The sequence below is a fragment of the Hakea prostrata genome, chromosome 2, assembly GCF_041222555.1.
Source record: "Hakea prostrata isolate BN-2017 chromosome 2, UWA_Hpros_2, whole genome shotgun sequence".
Taxonomy (NCBI): domain Eukaryota; kingdom Viridiplantae; phylum Streptophyta; class Magnoliopsida; order Proteales; family Proteaceae; genus Hakea; species Hakea prostrata.
The window spans coordinates 62,142,638-62,159,278 of NC_142601.1; the positions used below are offsets into that span (position 1 = coordinate 62,142,638).

The window sequence follows — 16,641 nt, forward strand, 5'->3', positions numbered from 1 at the left end:
TTTCAACCCTCATAAACCAGGGTATGTTGTTCTTTTAAGGCAACCCACAAAATATGCTTTAAAATACTTGCTGAGTCCTCTAGATACATAATTCTTTTCCCCCATCAGTTTTATAGATCCTCCCCGATCCCTATCAGCAAGATGTTTCTTATGGTTCACTTAGGCCCTGGGTTACCAAAAAAAAACTTAGGCCCTGGCTAAAGGAATCCAACAAAGCAAGTTTAGCATTTAATTTCCAGAGATGAGAGGGTTTCTTAATATCTCATGGGAAGTTCTTCTAAAATCCTGGTTACCTGGAAGTCTTAGCATTATTGATCTGGAAAACTCACACACACAACACTTCCCTAAAAAAAAAAGAAGCCCAGGCAGAGGAGAGAGACACTCTTCTATCTAGCTAGGACTTGGGCAAGGTTCCTTGGTACAGTGTTAAGTTTTGTTCTGATAACAATGGTCCAATAGGTTGTTTAGACGTTCCTTTTGATCAGTTAAGGATATTTAGTTTTGCCAAAGTAGACACAATAATTGTACGCAATCCTTGCTTTATTCATGATAGTTTAAATGTATATAGATCAGCTGGGCAGATCTCACAATATGATATCAATTAAAAACCGATTCCAATTAAATTCTCCAATTTAAAGATCTGGGTCATTGCATTGGCTATTATTGTTTATTGCAGATTGAAGCCCAACTTGAAATGTGCCCTGATCCTCTCAACATCTCTCCATGTGCTAAATATGTACAGAATTAATAAGGATAATCTAATCATTCTTAAACTTGTTCTTCATGCATAATACCCCACTTAATGCTATTAATTAGTATAACTCAAACAAACAAGACCCAGTTAAAGCCTTAATTGAAAAACCCTACCTGGTAAACTACTTCTAGGCTATAAAGGTTAGTAAATCTTCACCATGGAGTGGGTGGCAGTGGCAGTCCTTCAAAAGCATCCCAAGGTGTGCTGTAGGATTCCTCGCATCTCGATTACAGGTAATTAAGAAAATGGATTAGGCTTTCATAGGTCACAACATCATTTAACTAAAGAATAGTTGTTCGAATGAGAATTGCTTTGATTGGGACTTGGATGAGAATTTTTTGAAATTCTGAAGGGGTATAGTTTACAGTTTAAACTCTTTTAACAAAATTAACTAATCACAACCAAACAAAAACGAAATTCATTAACAGCCATGTATGGATCAATAGTCACGCTTATGGTCAGAAGAGGTCCACAACAAAGAAATTCCCCCACAGAAAACATGGCCATGTGACCCAACTCCAATTCATCAATCTTCTTAGCTCTCTCTCCCTCTGATCGCATTGTATGCCTATGTTTGCGGCGACTCTTTTGCCATAGTTCAGAATTTAATGTTGGAATATCTGTCACCCATATATAGAAACTCACAAAACAAGTTGGCAGAAAAAGAAGTATACAAATACTTTGATTCCATGGACCTCATGGAGGTCTCTCTCTCTCTGAGAGTCTCTCTGCGTGTGTGACTCCCAATGTAAGGAAATTCTCGAAACAACTCACAAAGAGAAAGGGACACAAGAGATTTTTGCAAACCACGGAATACAAGACATGAAATTCCCAACATTATCTTCATGATTCTTGTGATCATAATTAAGTTTATCTACCATGTGTGTGGTCCAGGCCTTATGAGAAAGTTCAGATCTTCCACCTATTAGGGTAGAGGTCCTTCTTGAGTTCAGAACCTCTTCATTCGGGCAGGGCATCTTTTCATCCTTTCATACTGCATATGGTCTGCCCATGGTGCACAGACAGGTCCCGTGTCAAGCCTTATGTGAGTGTGCAAGGATAGAAGAACTACTCGCCTAGGTGGAGAGGAGCTCCACTTAGTCCTTACTTCCCTCAAACATTTCTATTACACATTTCCACGAAAATTCATGAGGGGTCTCATCTTTGATTCATTTTATCATAATTTAAAGGTGAGCCCCCTTCTTGTATGCAAACGTCAAGTTGTACTGGTCCAAGTCAGAAATGTCCATCTATGGTCAATACAAAATTGAGTTTAATTGAGGTCCCATCACCTATCACTCTTAACAAATTCTAATATACCATTACCAAATTGGTGTACAATTATACATTCTTTGATTCTTATGGGGCTCAATCAATGGGACCATTTGGAATATTTCCTAAAATAAAACTCTCACCTAACTAGTGGAATGAGTTAAACCATCTAACCAATTTTATTCCACTTGTATAGTAAGATCCCATTATAAATGATTTGTTTTGTTGATGAGTAGCTAGGTTGGGTCCCAAACATGAAATTTTGCACCTTTTAATTTTGTCTGGTTTGTATTTAAAAGCTTAGGAGTCGTATATTCTTGACCTAAGTACACTACTCTCACAAGCAATAACACACCCACCAAATGTATGTTAAAATTTCCAAGTCAGATTAGCAACAACGATGCAATGTCCCTATCCATGGAGAAATAAAAAAATAGAAAAATTCTTTGAAAGATTCTTTTGGCTGGAAAAAAGGAATTAAAATAAGAGAATGTCAACTCTCATGCATACGTGAAGACAAAATGAGAAGTGTTTTCTTGCTACGTTCTACGTAAGGTGGTGGTGAATTACTAATTATTTTTTTCCTTAGCACACGAGACGCAATTTCCTACTCTTTTCCTTTGCGAAGTAACTCTTTTAAAACTTATTTTAATCCTTCGAATATTTGTCTTCATTGTTATTAGGGTTTCGAATCTCTGACGGGTTCGGTGCTCCCTGTTTTGATAATTTTTCTTTTTCAAGAAAACTGGCATGCAGATACACGCAAGAAAGCACAATTATCGAGGGTGTTTGGATTGATTGTCTTTTAGCCCGACCTAATCTTTAAAAGGAATCGGTTTTGGGACCTGATTTGTTTTCATCGATCGAAGACTAAAACAAAATAAAATTTGAAAATGGGACTCTCTAGTCTCTATTTGAAGACAAACACTACAGAATTTTCTCAAACCAAATCAGAGAAAGTAAATTCTTGGATCGTAGGGAAAAGGATAGGGAAAGTAGACAACTTGAGAGAATTACTTAGAGACAAGTCACGCTCTTTCTTATGTTATGTATCAGCCAGAGTAAGCTGTTCCTCCTCCATGCCACATTGTCTCCCACCTCTTGGACAGCTCTAATCCTTTCTCTCGTATTTTACCCATTTTTTTCTTCTTTCCAACAGAGTTGCATTCCACATAGCTATGAAAGCAAAATGATGTTTCTCTTTACTTTTGATATATGGTTCACATCTTCCCTGCATTAAAGAATAAAATGAAGTCTGGTTCTGGGTTCACATTGGTATCGTGAATGCAAAATGACGTGGGCATTATTCTCTTCTTCTTTACCTATATGCAGTTTTGGACAAAGGAAGGAGAAGACCAGAGATATTTTATTAAAGCGTTTAGTTGGCAATGCATCTTAAGTCATTTATTAAATAAGTACTGATATTTGGATATTGTACTTTGTAAACTAATTTGCAGCTTAACTTTGGATACCGGAAACTGATAGATCTAGGTTTTCGGTTTTCCTCTTGATGGAATCCCAAGTTAGCTGAGTGTCGGCTTTCCATCACACATCCAAGAATCATTACACAGTTATTAACAAATCCTTTTTTAGAGACTAATGCTTAATTATTTTCTTTACGTGTTCTATCTTGGAACACCCAACAGTGCATCTGAGTATTTAGTAAACCTCCAAGTTTGTTTTCTTAAGCCTCACAGAAGGATACTGTTTCTGGGACGAGCAAACTCCATGACAGAAGATCCAAAATGAAATTTCTCCCTTTCGTGACCTCTTAAAAACTACAGAAAATTGTTGAGAGACATGGAGACAAAATTAGTCTTTTTTGCATAGTGGTTAAGCAAGTCCCGAACAAGGCCTAATCATTAGGGTTAACTTTTCTTTGTCATTTAAATATAGTTGATGTGAACTCCTTCACTGCTTCACATATGTGGTGCCGTAAGCAAGATCAACTCATTAAGTATTCCATTTCGATGTTGTTAAGGTCCTCAAATCTCCATGATCAAGGAACCCACCAAATGATGCGAGTATCCTAATGTTTTTGTCTCTTTTTTTCACCTTGGTTGATGTCTCCTGTAAATTTCTACATGCCTTACAGTGGTTTTGTTCTCACCCAACTCCTAGATGCCTAATACCGAATGAACGAAGAAAAAAGAAATCTCCTAGATGCTTGTGAAATGCCCCTTCAAGGACTTCCCACCCACCTACCAAGCCCCCCAACCACTATATATTATTTTTCCTGAAAGGGATAAAAAAAAAAAAGGGAAAAGAAGATGAAGAATAATATTTCCTTTATATAAGGTAAGAATATTGGACCTTGGGTGTATTAATTCCCCCTAGATTGAAAAACTTCCACCTGATGATAAGTTTTTCATATTGTTGCTTTTCAATTAGGTTTAACTCTCACATAGGAAGTCGTTAGGTAGCTTAATTGCGGATTAGAGTCCTGGATTTTTACCTATAATGACACTAGTTCAAAAGGAATTCCTAAATGATGCTGAGGACTTGTCTCATCTATATATAATAGTTGATTGATGAACTTTGACTTATGAAATGGTTGTGCTGTTTTTTACATCAAAATGCTTGACTATATTGGGCTGTAAGTTGTCTTGCAAGAGTTTTCTAGCAAAGAGCCAAAAAAAAAGTTTATCTATTATTAGCAAGAAACAACCATTATTGGTTCTCTGCAGGTTCAATTAAAAATTTATACAGTGTGGAAAAAAAAAAAAAAAAAAAAAAAAAGAGGGTTTATAGAGAGCGTTGGAGTAAACTTGTCATACTACCTTTTCCTCATGGTCAAAAATCAAATCTTTTCCAGTCAATTTAATTGATTCAGACTTGTCTGCTCTTTTATTTTATATACTTTTTCTAAGAGAAATGTTCTATATATAGATAGATATGGATATATAAATCTATGATTTTTAATTAATATTTTGAAAACAAAAGAATCAGTAAAACTAGGGTTTGGAACATTGAATGTAGATCAGTATTTTCTTCTCCCTTTAAGTTCCACCTTTACACCAGGACATGCAGAATGCCTCAAGACCGGTATATGTCAAGAGATGGTTGCCTTGCTAAGGGTCAATATAGGGTCATCTAGAGCTTCAAAAATATTACTACCGCATCTTATTCTTGCAAAGATTTATAATAGGGTTCGGAAAATTAGTTTGAAAGCAACATATATTGTGTAATAAAATATACTGTGATCATAAACATGAAATTACATTGATACTCAAATTAGAAATAAAGATAGTTCTTATAATACCAAAAGCAAAAGTATATAAATGTACAAATTTTTGTCACTGCCCCTTTCTAGCGAAAGTCCAAAATATCTCTGGTTGCTTGTTGACATCAATCCAAAGCCATTGATGGCCATTAGTTAATATACATTCCTAACCAGGGGTTGAGGAAAATCATTCTCCTTAAGCTGTGATGATGGAGAAACACATTTTCTTAGCCTCCATTCTGTAATTAAGGAAAGTAATGATGATGATAGATTTGTTGATCAACCCTTTCATTGGTGAAATGAAATTTTCATATCCTCGTTGATTATGGCTTTCTAATCTGATGATCAACTTGGTCTCATGACCTTAACCATGATGAAATAACTTGACTTGCATGACTTGAAGAATTGAATATAATCTCTTTGCCAACTTTCTCAATATTAGGAAGCATTTAAATAGGAGATGTATACACAAGATCAGGTCTGATTCTTCTGAAGGTTTGTAAAATCCATATGGTAAATTGATGTAGGAGTTTAAGACAGAGCCCAGGGTTCAAAATCAAGCTTAACAACTCATGGAAAGAAACTAAATTAATCCGAATATTACAGAATTGACACTTAAATATGATATTCAAGGGAATTGTTTCGTGTAAGTCATCCCAATCTAGCCTCATATATATCACCTGTTAGACTGGACTGGGATGGGATCCCCAGAAAACACCAAGAAATTCAATTTTAAGTACTCAACAATGAGGTCGCTTTGGTTTGTACCCTCATGAAGTTGAAGATAGTTAAGATATATAGAATCTGTTTACATGGATATAGCGATCAGTGTGGTCTGTACAGTGGTCAACCATTTAAGATAATCACGGAGGGGTAGGAGAGGGAGAGAGAGAGAAAGACAGATGGACAAGCTGTCAAAGAACGAGAAAGAAGCTCGAAGTCACATGATCTTCAACAGTCCAAAGAGGGTCGTCGCAATCTGTATCTGTAATTCTTTTTAGCCTTATTAAATTATTAGTATTATTATTAGCAGTTCTTCAAAGAGAACATGGAGTGTCCGACCATCGTCTTCTTCTAATTGAATATAATTTTCCTTTTTTATCTTTTATTTCGTATCTTTATAAACATTTTACGATGAGAAATGATTTTTTTAAACCGCAGGGATGACTTAAGGAATGAAGCTTGAATTCCCCCATTGAAATTGAATGATAAACTTCGTAGTCTCTGCATAACAAAGCAGCTACGCTTCTGCACTCCTTTTGTAAGATCTCTCTCTCTCTCTCTCTCTCTCTCTCTCTCGAGCTGTAGAGCTCTCGCTCTCGTTCTTTAGTGTTTGTGTTCATGTGTTCAGAAAAAACTCTCTCTCCATGAAGACTAATCATGTATAATGGATTAGAAGAAAATTCTTTGATTTGATTGTTGCTGCTATATAATTCTACTGTGATTAGGGTTTTTAAAGATTTGTTCATTAGATCAGAAAGAAGCTACTCTTTTCATGTATTTTAAGGTCGCTTTGTGTTCCTGAAGGGCTGTAACTTGATGGATATGAGAAAAGAGTAGAACCCGAGGCTAAATATTTCTCTTTTAGGATTTCAGTTTAAATTCATAGCTTCCCCTAATTAATTTCTTTCCATGACAAATCTGTTTCTACAAATCTAGGTAATATTGAACATTAATTTTATTTTATTTTTGGTAACTTTTTATTAGATTATCTTCGACATCACAGGCTAGTGCTTAAGGTTTATCTATTTTTGTGCAGTTTTGAGAAGCTCCATTTATCAAGTTTTCTCTGATGTTTTTGTGACCCCCAATTCCACAAAGTTGCTCACTACAAATTCCCATTGGTTAAGCTTTTAAAATTATGTCTTCTACCTTCAATTCAACAAAGCTCTTCCACTGATCACATTCTCTCTCTCTCTCTCTCTCTCTCTCTCTCTCTCTCTCTCTCTCCACACCCCCACCCTCCACCCTGTGAAGCATTCTTTAAGTGCATATGTTCTCGGTAGTCTGAGACTTCTTACACTAATTAGATCTTTATTTGTTTTCCTTGAGAACATGAATTTTGGGTAGGAATTTAATAGTAATGGTTTTTCAGAGATCCTTCATTTTATTAATATATTGATCTGCGGAGATGAATTTTATACGTTCTTATGTATACAAGTGTAATCTGTACTACTGTGAATAAACTCAAAATCAAAGGATATTTTGCTGCAATGACTTCATGTTATTACAGATATAATTGAACTGTGGAGTCTTTCCTTCCTATTATTCCTTCAACTGTTTTGGTTGGTAACAGATATGCAACTCGTTAATTGGCTTTGTGTTTGATACTTCCTCTGAATTTCTGCTAAAATTTTCAGACATATAAGTCTACAGAAGATGAGTGACAGAAAATGGCCTAGCTATATCAAGTGCTCGACAGGCATTACACTAAGGATGTAAGTCTTTGTTGACTTTCAACTCCAATTACTTGCAGCCATACAACAAATTTCAGTCTAGGAGTTTTTGCAACTTCGAGTGTGGCTGGCAAACATCTAATCATGACCAATTTTCTTAGGATTGTATCAAATCTTGTTTTGCTGAATAGACTTGTGAAGTCATGTGTCTCTTCACTAGCTTGTCATTCAGAAAGAAGAAAGAAACCGTAGATGATAGTGGTATACAACCAAAAAGCATAATGGAGTTGCGTAATTTTTTTTTTCTTCCATTACATCATTTTACATTTCTAATGATTTTGCCTTTCTTACCAGTGAGATGGCAACTATAGAAGACGTATACCATCAATACGCAGAGAAAGAAATATAAAGGGAGTTGGAGTAGATATGGTTGAGAGAGAAGAGGATTTTGATGGAGAAAAGAGCAATGGAAGTGATTCCCAAGCCCAGAACACATCTCAGGTGTCATCTCAAAAACAGCCATCACTCATTGACCTAAATGAAGAAGCTATTAGTGAAGAGGATAGTTCAGTTGGTGATGTTTCTGCCACTGCAAGGGAGGAGGATGAAGTAGCCAGTGGTAGCAGTTCACAGAAGAACACAAGCTCTAGGGAAGGGATTGAGAGGTCAGCTACAGTTAGGCAGTACATTCGGTCAAAAATGCCGAGACTTCGTTGGACTCCTGAACTCCATCTTGCTTTTGTTCATGCAGTTGAAAAGCTTGGTGGGCAAGAGAGTAAGTTCAATAAAAGGAAGATTTTGGATTTGATGAAAATTTGTGTTTGGTATACAGCATTTGCAAGAAATTTTTTTTCTTTAGGCCTGCCATGTAGGAGTTATCTTCGTAGTGGTAAAACTGACCAACATGACCCACACCAACAAGAAATTGTATCAAGAAAGGGAATATTCAAATGTTAATAAATTGATGCATAAAATATCAGGCTGAAATTAATTCAACTGTTGTAGAATCAATTCTAAATATAAACACGAAACCCGGCATCAACTTCAGTTCTTTTTTACCTTGGTGCAGGAGCAACTCCCAAGTTAGTTCTTCAGTTGATGAATGTGAGAGGACTCAGCATTGCACATGTTAAAAGTCACTTGCAGGTACCATACACGAAAGAGCACTAGTTGAACCTTTGGACTTCGAGATGATTTTGTTTCCTTATAATTCCTTGAACTTATGCAATCTTGATTTTGCAATATCAGATGTATCGAAGTAAGAAGTTGGATGAGTCTGGCCAAGGTAAATGGTCTAAATAGTGTGATCTTTTTTTTCAAGTTCTCCAGATTTATGAGTCATTAAGGTACAGACCTGAACAAAATTTTATACTTTCTTTTGCAGCTTTATCTCACTCACATAGGACAATGCAAGGACTAGAACACCTTCCCGAAATGTTCTACCAAAGAACAGGTCCTCATCAGCACTACACTATGGAAAGTCATAGCGTTTTCGTATGCAAGAACAGCCATAACCCTAATCCTGTGCACAGCAGTCTATTCAAGTCTCCCCTCTCTCAAAGGCCATTTGATTTTACAGTCAGCTCCTCCAGGTAATCAACATTATTACAGTAGAGGTCCTAGAGGAAAACCAAAGGATGCTATTGTTAACTGATTGAATCTGATTTCTTTTGTTCCCCCCCCCCCCCCCCTCTCTACTGTTCATAGACATGAGGAATGGGCTTTCAATCAGAGTTATGCTCAAAGGGCAATGCCGGTATCGACTAAGGATCATGGAACATTCAAGAGTTTTAATCATCAGATAATCTTCAAACATAATGAGAAGCAATCAACTTCACATCTGTTTGATGTTAGGAATGCAATTACAGGGGTTGGTCCTCGAGATTGGACTGAAAGTCCAGAATCTCTCCCCAGGCGGGGTGCCACTTCATATGGACCTCACTGTCCATGGGGTGCGGGATCCATCTCTACTGGTTCGCGAACTCTAGCCAATCAGATTCGTAGTCATTCGCCAATGTGCGTGGATGAGACCCTTACAATGCAACCTTCTGAATGGAGTACCAACAACAATAGCATCATAACCAGACCCTCTCATCTTCACTCTTCTGATCCTAAAGTTGTTTCAGACGATTTTGAAGCAGAATATGAGCCCCCATTCAGGCTTGAGGTAGCCTTTACACTAATTATGATATCTCAAGCCCTTCTTACATTTCTTTTCATCTGCTCTAAGCTGAAATGAGACTTCCACATAATGCAGGTGCAAAGGTCTCCGGAAAATCACCCAAAGCGTGTATTGCCAAAGGCAGAGGAGACTAGAAGTATGAAGAAGAGCAAGACAGAAGACAAAGAATGGTTGCCCAATTTGCAGTTGAGTTTGAGCCACAACTTCAAGGAAGAAGACAAGAAGGTGGCAGAACAGGAAAGCCCACCAAAAGAAGTGAACATCAATCTTTCTCTATCTTTATCTTCTTCTTCTACGTCAAGGGAACTGGCACAGCCTGCTAGTGATGAAAACCAAAAAATGGATACTGACCAAATAAAAAACTGGTCTTTACAAACAAATTGTAGCAAGGCCATAATGAGGCTGAGTACTTAGGATCTGATCATGCTGAGTTGAGCATTGGGTGAGAGCTTGTAAGTACTTGTCTTAATTAGAGGCCATAAGAAACAATATTTATGCTGCTTACAATAATTCATATATGTCCTACCAACTTTTTTTTTTTTTTTCTTCTTTCAGTTCTCATTCCTTCTTCTTCTTTCTTTCTTTATTTTTTCTTTCTTCAGGTTAAGACAGTTGACAGTTGTTAGATGGACATTTTTTTTTGGCCAATGCAATGTTGGTAGAATGGTAAATCCATACTTCTTAGTGGAGAGGTCATGGGTTCGACCCTTGCAAACGATATATTTGGTTGGATTCATGAGATTCTTCAGTCTTTTAGAATCTCAATGTTATTGAATGAGGGACTAGTTGAATTTTTTTAAGTTGAAAAAGGGTTACGGCAAGGGGATCCTTTATCCCCTCTTCTTTCCTACTTGCAAAAGATGTATTAAGTAGGGGCCTCAACCTTGATAGCGATGGTTAGATAGGCTAGCGGGAGTAGAAGTTCTTTCAGTGCAGATGTATGTTGATGATATTTTTATTTTTTCAAATACTTCTTTATGTTAAGTTAAAGTCTTAAAAAATTTCTTATCAAAATATCAAAAATTATCGGGACAACATATTAGTTTGGAGAAGAGTAAGCTTTTTTTTGGGTATGTGCCTCCTCGTCGGAAATAGAAACTTGTGGACATCCTAAATATCTCAATTGCTCTCTTTACTACTCAGTACCTTGGGATATATATTTTTAAAGGAAGAGCTCCTCACTGTTAGATTACACAAGTAAGATGGCTCCAGAGTGTGGAAAGCTATTCTCTATTGCAGGTATAGTGGAGTTGGTACGCTCAGTTATTTCTTGCATGTTGATTCATAATTTCTCAATATACTGGTGGCCTAGCTCTATCATCACACAAACAGAGGCTTGAATGCATAACTTCATTTGGATAGGGAGTAAAGAGGCTATGAAGAAGGTTACAGTGTCTTGGGCGACAATGTGTGCTCCAAAATGTGAGGGTAGTTTGGGTATTCGGAGATTAAGAGATGTAAATTTTGCATCCTTATGCAAGTTGGCATAATTAAACACAAACACTCTAGTTTTGCTCACTTTTTGAAGGGGAAGATAGTGGACCAAAGGGGAAATTTAAAGTTTTTTGGGCAGCAATCATCTTTGATGTTGGGATTAGGGAAGGTTTGGAGTTTCGTTCGAGCACACGAACGGTGGTCAATTGGAGATGGTCAGCAAATCAATTTTTGGTTTGACCAATGGTTGGAGAATTTTACCATTGCAGACTATACTAGTATTCCACTGAATCTAGAGGGTCCATTGAAATTAACTGTTTCAGATTGTCTACAAGAAGGGAGTGGAGTTTGACACCAAATTTCAAGAGTCTTCTCTTGATACTCATGCCCCTTGGCTAATTGGCCTATGTATGCCCTTGGCCATGGGGGGGAGTTTTGCCTTGGGTTCTATGGTGAAGGGACTTGAAATGGGCAAAAGGATTTGGAAGCCTCATTTCAACCTAGACTAGATGTGTTAGGTTGGACTCATCGATGATAGGCCCCTTCGATGCCTTGTTGAATCGTAAAGGGATTACGCTGGCCTCACATTGCAACCTCTGGGATAAAGCTTCAGAGGATATAGAACATCTCTTTCTTCGCTGTTCTTTCTCATGTGGATGCAGAGAAGGCTTTGTGGCAAAGTTTGGTTATACCTGGATAGTAAAAGATTCGATTGTAGAGTCGTTCAAAACTTTTATCCCCTCTTCTTTAGGACCCTTGGATAAATGGATGTTGTTTGGTCTTATACTTCCTTTGGATGGTCCACAATCAAATTTGGTTTGAAAATTTAAATTTCAGGGCTGATGAGGTGGTGAGTTTAATATTTTCAAACTTGGTGCATTTCGGTTTTAAAATAGATGGTAGAAGAGTTACTCCTACCATTTTTTAGGATGCAAGAAGATTGAGCCTTAATTTTTGTCATTGGTGCTGCTCCTTCACAAAAATTTTTTTGGTGTCCTCCTGCTGCAGGGTGACTAAAACTTAATATTGATGGGTCTTCCTTGGGTAATCCGGGTAGGGCTAGGGGTGGAGGTGTATTTCGGAATGAGATTGTTGTGGTGATTTACAATTTCATGTTTTTTTTAGTTGTTAAAACCAACTTTGAGGCTGAATAGGAAACTTTCATTCTCGGATTGAAATGGGCAAGGCACTTACAAATCACTAAGTTTTGGGTAGAAAGCAATTCTAAGGCTATGGTGATTCTAATTTAGCAGAAGAAAATACCTTGGTATATCCTTCAATAGTGGAGAGAGTTATAGGCATATTTAATGGTTATAGACTGGAAGATATCACATTGCTATCATGAATCTAATATAGTGGCAGATTTTTTGGCGATCTCATTGGCTAGGACGGAACTTCTGATATTAACATTCCTTAGCCAACTTCAATCCCTAGAGAACTGGATTTGGATGCCTCTAGAAGTCCTAGATATTGTTTTTGATGGTTTAGTTGTTATCACATGTAATTAGACACCAGTGAGGAAGGGTGTATTGGGGACAACTATTGTTGTGGGTGAGCGAGGTTGGTTCCTCATAAGGTACTAATTATTGTTTATTTTTTCTTTTTCTTTTTCGTTTAATAAAATGACCATTTTAGCAAAAACAAAGATGAACATTTTTTTTGGGTGAACAAAATTTGTATTTAAATTAACCAAGAATCACAAGAACAATGATAAACAAATTATTTTTCAGAAAAAAGAAATATTCGCAGTTATCGATGAGATTAAAAATAAGGATCAATGGTTATACTTGAATATTTTCAGTAATGTGAACACAAGAATAAATAACTATTTTTGCCCTGCCTTCCCATTTTGATTTTCAAACTGGTTAGTTCGATTTGTTGGCTTGAAAATATTTACCTAATTGCATCTCAGTTTTATATATTTTGGTTTGTACGTTATATTTTTTAAACAAAACTCCATAACTGAAGCTATTGATCCCTTTGCAAATGATTGCATTCAATGCACTTAACATATTAATATACAAATGTTCTACAGTCACATATCAATAATGTACTTGTAAATCCCAACAAATAAATGCTGATCATCAATGCCATCCCCTAGCAGCTGTGAACACAAGGCAGTATCTAAACATTCATGTATAAAATGCCAAACCAAATTAACCCAAAGGGACTTAAAACTTGGATAAAAGGTATCACACAAGATCATTTAAGATAATGATCATACCTTCAACCATTGAATGAAAATAATTATGGGTAATGTCCAACTGAAAAAGATCAAAAAAGAGAAAAATGATTTGAGTTGTGGTCCATAATTTAGTTGAGAAAGAAAAAACCCAATAGAAAACCTATGACCTAGCCCGACGCCTTCTTAGATCAAAATATGAACAAGTCAAGCAGAAAGACCTGGAAGCCTGGAACCAAAGTACTGTGGAAAGTTTCTCGAGTTCAGTAGATATGGCTGGAACCGAATTATTCTAGAAAGCTTCGCAAGTCAAGTAGATAGAACTGGAACCGAAAATTTATTATTTGCATGCACAGTAGTATTAGTATTTTGTTAAAATCAAAATATTCCATTTTTTGCATGAGAGTTATTTAATTTTGGCTGGCTTTCTTTGACCTGGACAGTTTGAAAGTTGAAACTTGATCTAAAATCTAGAATTGACCTGATTAACTATTTCAGGTTTTTCACCATCACCAAAAAAAAGAAAACTATTTCAGGTCTACCCATAAACATATGCATCTCGTGGAAGGACTCACCTAATGAGTGACCCACCTGGCAATTAGGAAACTTAACTTTGAACTGCTCCCTCAGGTCAAAAGTTGGGTTGATCACTGAAACCCATTTTTGTTCTTGCTTTTGTAGGAGAATATATCTCGACATTAGCGTCTTATTAGCCATTCAAGTGGATAGTTTAATGATGCTTTACAAGACTTAATTACTTGATTGTCTACTCAGAAGAACAGAATTTTCAATTTGCTTTTATCTACTAGAGTGGTGTAAGGATTCGGCTCCACAAGCTAGTCTCAAATATTCATGATTACTTGTTCCACATATAGCAATATAGAAAGCTCAGATCATTTCGCACTTCAGTAACCTTCTCTTCTGCTTCTGGACAGAAACTTCATTTCTGATGAGATCTAATTATATTTATATAAAAGTTAAGATTACAAGGTAAGCATAGAACATGGTGATGGTGTAGGGAGCTTTTCATGCAAGACGATAACTAAATAACGTAGTGTTAGATGTACAGATACGAGCTTTAATAGGATAAATCGATCCTGGAGGAGGCACGCACTTTAAGTATATCAGCTTCAAATGCTTCCATCTGCTTCTCCATATCCCTCAGTCTCTGGTTCATCGACTCCAATCTCCTCCTGGAATTCTCATCTGCAACATTAACTTAAATTAGAATGATTAATCTCCCGCCCTAGCTTTCACCTCCTAATCACTTCTTCTTTTTTCCCCTCCTGATATTAGAAGTTGCTGTAAGCTTTGGGAGGACTAGCCATCCCTATTGGTCTGGTCTAGCAATCGAATCTGAAATTGAATACATAGAAGAAGAGAAGAATAGAAGGAAAGAAAGAATTCATACCAAAACGGGCAACGGAGTCCGTAATATTCCATAAGCTTACAGAAGTGGAATTAGAGACTTGTGGTGGTGCAGTCCTCTCCATTTCCGGCAACTGGGTGGTGTTTCTCTTTGTCCTCGACATGCTCAATATACGCAATATCTGTCACGCCAAGACTCAAACAAAACTTAGCAAAGCAAGTTATATTGAGGCCTGTATATATACAGAGAGAGAGAGAGAGAGAGAGAGAGAGAGAGAGAGAGAGAGAGAACTTCACACGAGTGTGATGGGTACTAGAAGATGAGTCATGCAGAGACTATTAGAGACATAAACCCGTTTGGTCTAAAAAATGATAATGAGGCACTTCTTGTTGTGGCTCTTATGTAGACCTAAAACCACAAGAAACCTTGACAAGACACGTTTTGCTTTGAAGTTCTGATGTGTTGTGTGGGTGCTGCTTCCTTCATATATTGGGGTCAGTCAAGCTTGTTATGGATGGATTTGATTCTCTAAGTATTTTAAGTCAAAGAATTATTCTGAACCATATAGAGTGAGGGCATGGCATGCATGGTCATCTGGACCATTGGAATGATAGATTGGGCGGCTCCTTTACCATTATATGTTTTGGGTTATCTAATTGCATTCAAGATGGCAGCCATCCAATTAATCAAAAGATGCATAGTTCAAGAGCTTTCTAGTCAACATGGGCCACTCAATTGTTACCCCAATTGCTACAAAACCAAACTTTCATATCTTGCTATGTCAAGGAATATATAGTTTATTATTATTTGGTGGACCTTGTTCTTAAGGCCGAGCAGAATTAGGATTCAAAATATTCAATATGGAGCGGAGCGGCTGCAAATGACTTGTTTACCTATTGTCTTTATCCTTAAATAGTTCTGTAATATTAAAAATATTTAAAAAAAAAAAAATCAAGAGGCGTAGCCCATAACCCTAAGAGAGCTTCGCCCTTGTTAGTTAACCAAACTTATTATGTTATAGATTGACCGATAGGTTATATGAGACTTCAATAATGATCTAAATATTAATGACTAAAGACCCAATTGATTTCAAGGGATACATTTATTCATGTGAAAGAGAAAACACAAAGACTTTCGACCAGAAAAGAAAGAACTTAATGGAACATTTGGAAAGTGTTATACAGAAGGGGAAATTATTGTTTTCTAGAGAAAAACCCTAGTTGTGTTGTAAGTTCACACTTGACAATGGCAAGACCAGAGGAAGGTTTCTAGATTATTAGAAATCTTTCTAGTAATTTTGTTTTATAAAGTCACACTTTGACAATTGTTTCTATGTCGTCTTGCAACATTCTCTTGTCTAAGTTTCTAGATATCTGGTCGTTAGAAATTTTCAGGTTTCCTCCACCGCAAGTGGTTGAAAACTTTGTCACACATTAATTATTGGTTCTGCTTGACCATCTTCTTTTGTTTGGATCACATCAGGCATCTCTTTCTTCTAGATAAGTTTTCTTCTAGATAAGTTGTGTCAAACTCTCTTTTCTTCTATCTAGAGATCTTACGAAAAATCGAAAGAAAAAAAATCAATAAAAAAGAAGAAAATTTTCTCTTTGGATTGGCTCAGGTCATCGTTGTTCAATCTATTGAAGATTTGAAGCATTCATTCTACAATTCATCTTCATACCCCACCTGCAACATATGTGTTTAAAGGTTCTATTTCAACGTATTGAAGTCAGTGAAAATGAGTTCTCACCATTGAATAAACAAAAAAATTTATGGAACAAATATTACACAGACAAAGAATTATTATGTAGTCATAATTTTTCCCCCTC

The 16,641-nt window shown here is 36.6% G+C and overlaps 1 protein-coding gene across 2 annotated transcripts; it reads left to right on the forward strand.

Moving 5' to 3' along the window:
* Window positions 1-6,167: 6,167 nt before the first annotated feature.
* Window positions 6,168-10,351, forward strand: LOC149025480 (uncharacterized). Of its 2 annotated transcripts, XM_089145700.1 has the most exons (9): window positions 6,168-6,236; window positions 6,411-6,510; window positions 7,610-7,687; window positions 8,000-8,420; window positions 8,715-8,791; window positions 8,894-8,930; window positions 9,030-9,237; window positions 9,353-9,812; window positions 9,903-10,351. In XM_089145700.1, the coding sequence occupies exons 4-9, from the start codon at window positions 8,072-8,074 to the stop codon at window positions 10,239-10,241; spliced, it is 1,470 nt and encodes a 489-aa protein (XP_089001826.1). In that variant the 5' UTR covers window positions 6,168-6,236; window positions 6,411-6,510; window positions 7,610-7,687; window positions 8,000-8,071; the 3' UTR covers window positions 10,242-10,351. The 2 variants fall into 2 exon arrangements, with proteins under 2 accessions (XP_089001826.1, XP_089001825.1); XM_089145699.1 differs by lacking the exon at window positions 6,168-6,236 and having other exon boundaries at window positions 6,297-6,510.
* Window positions 10,352-16,641: the final 6,290 nt, after the last annotated feature.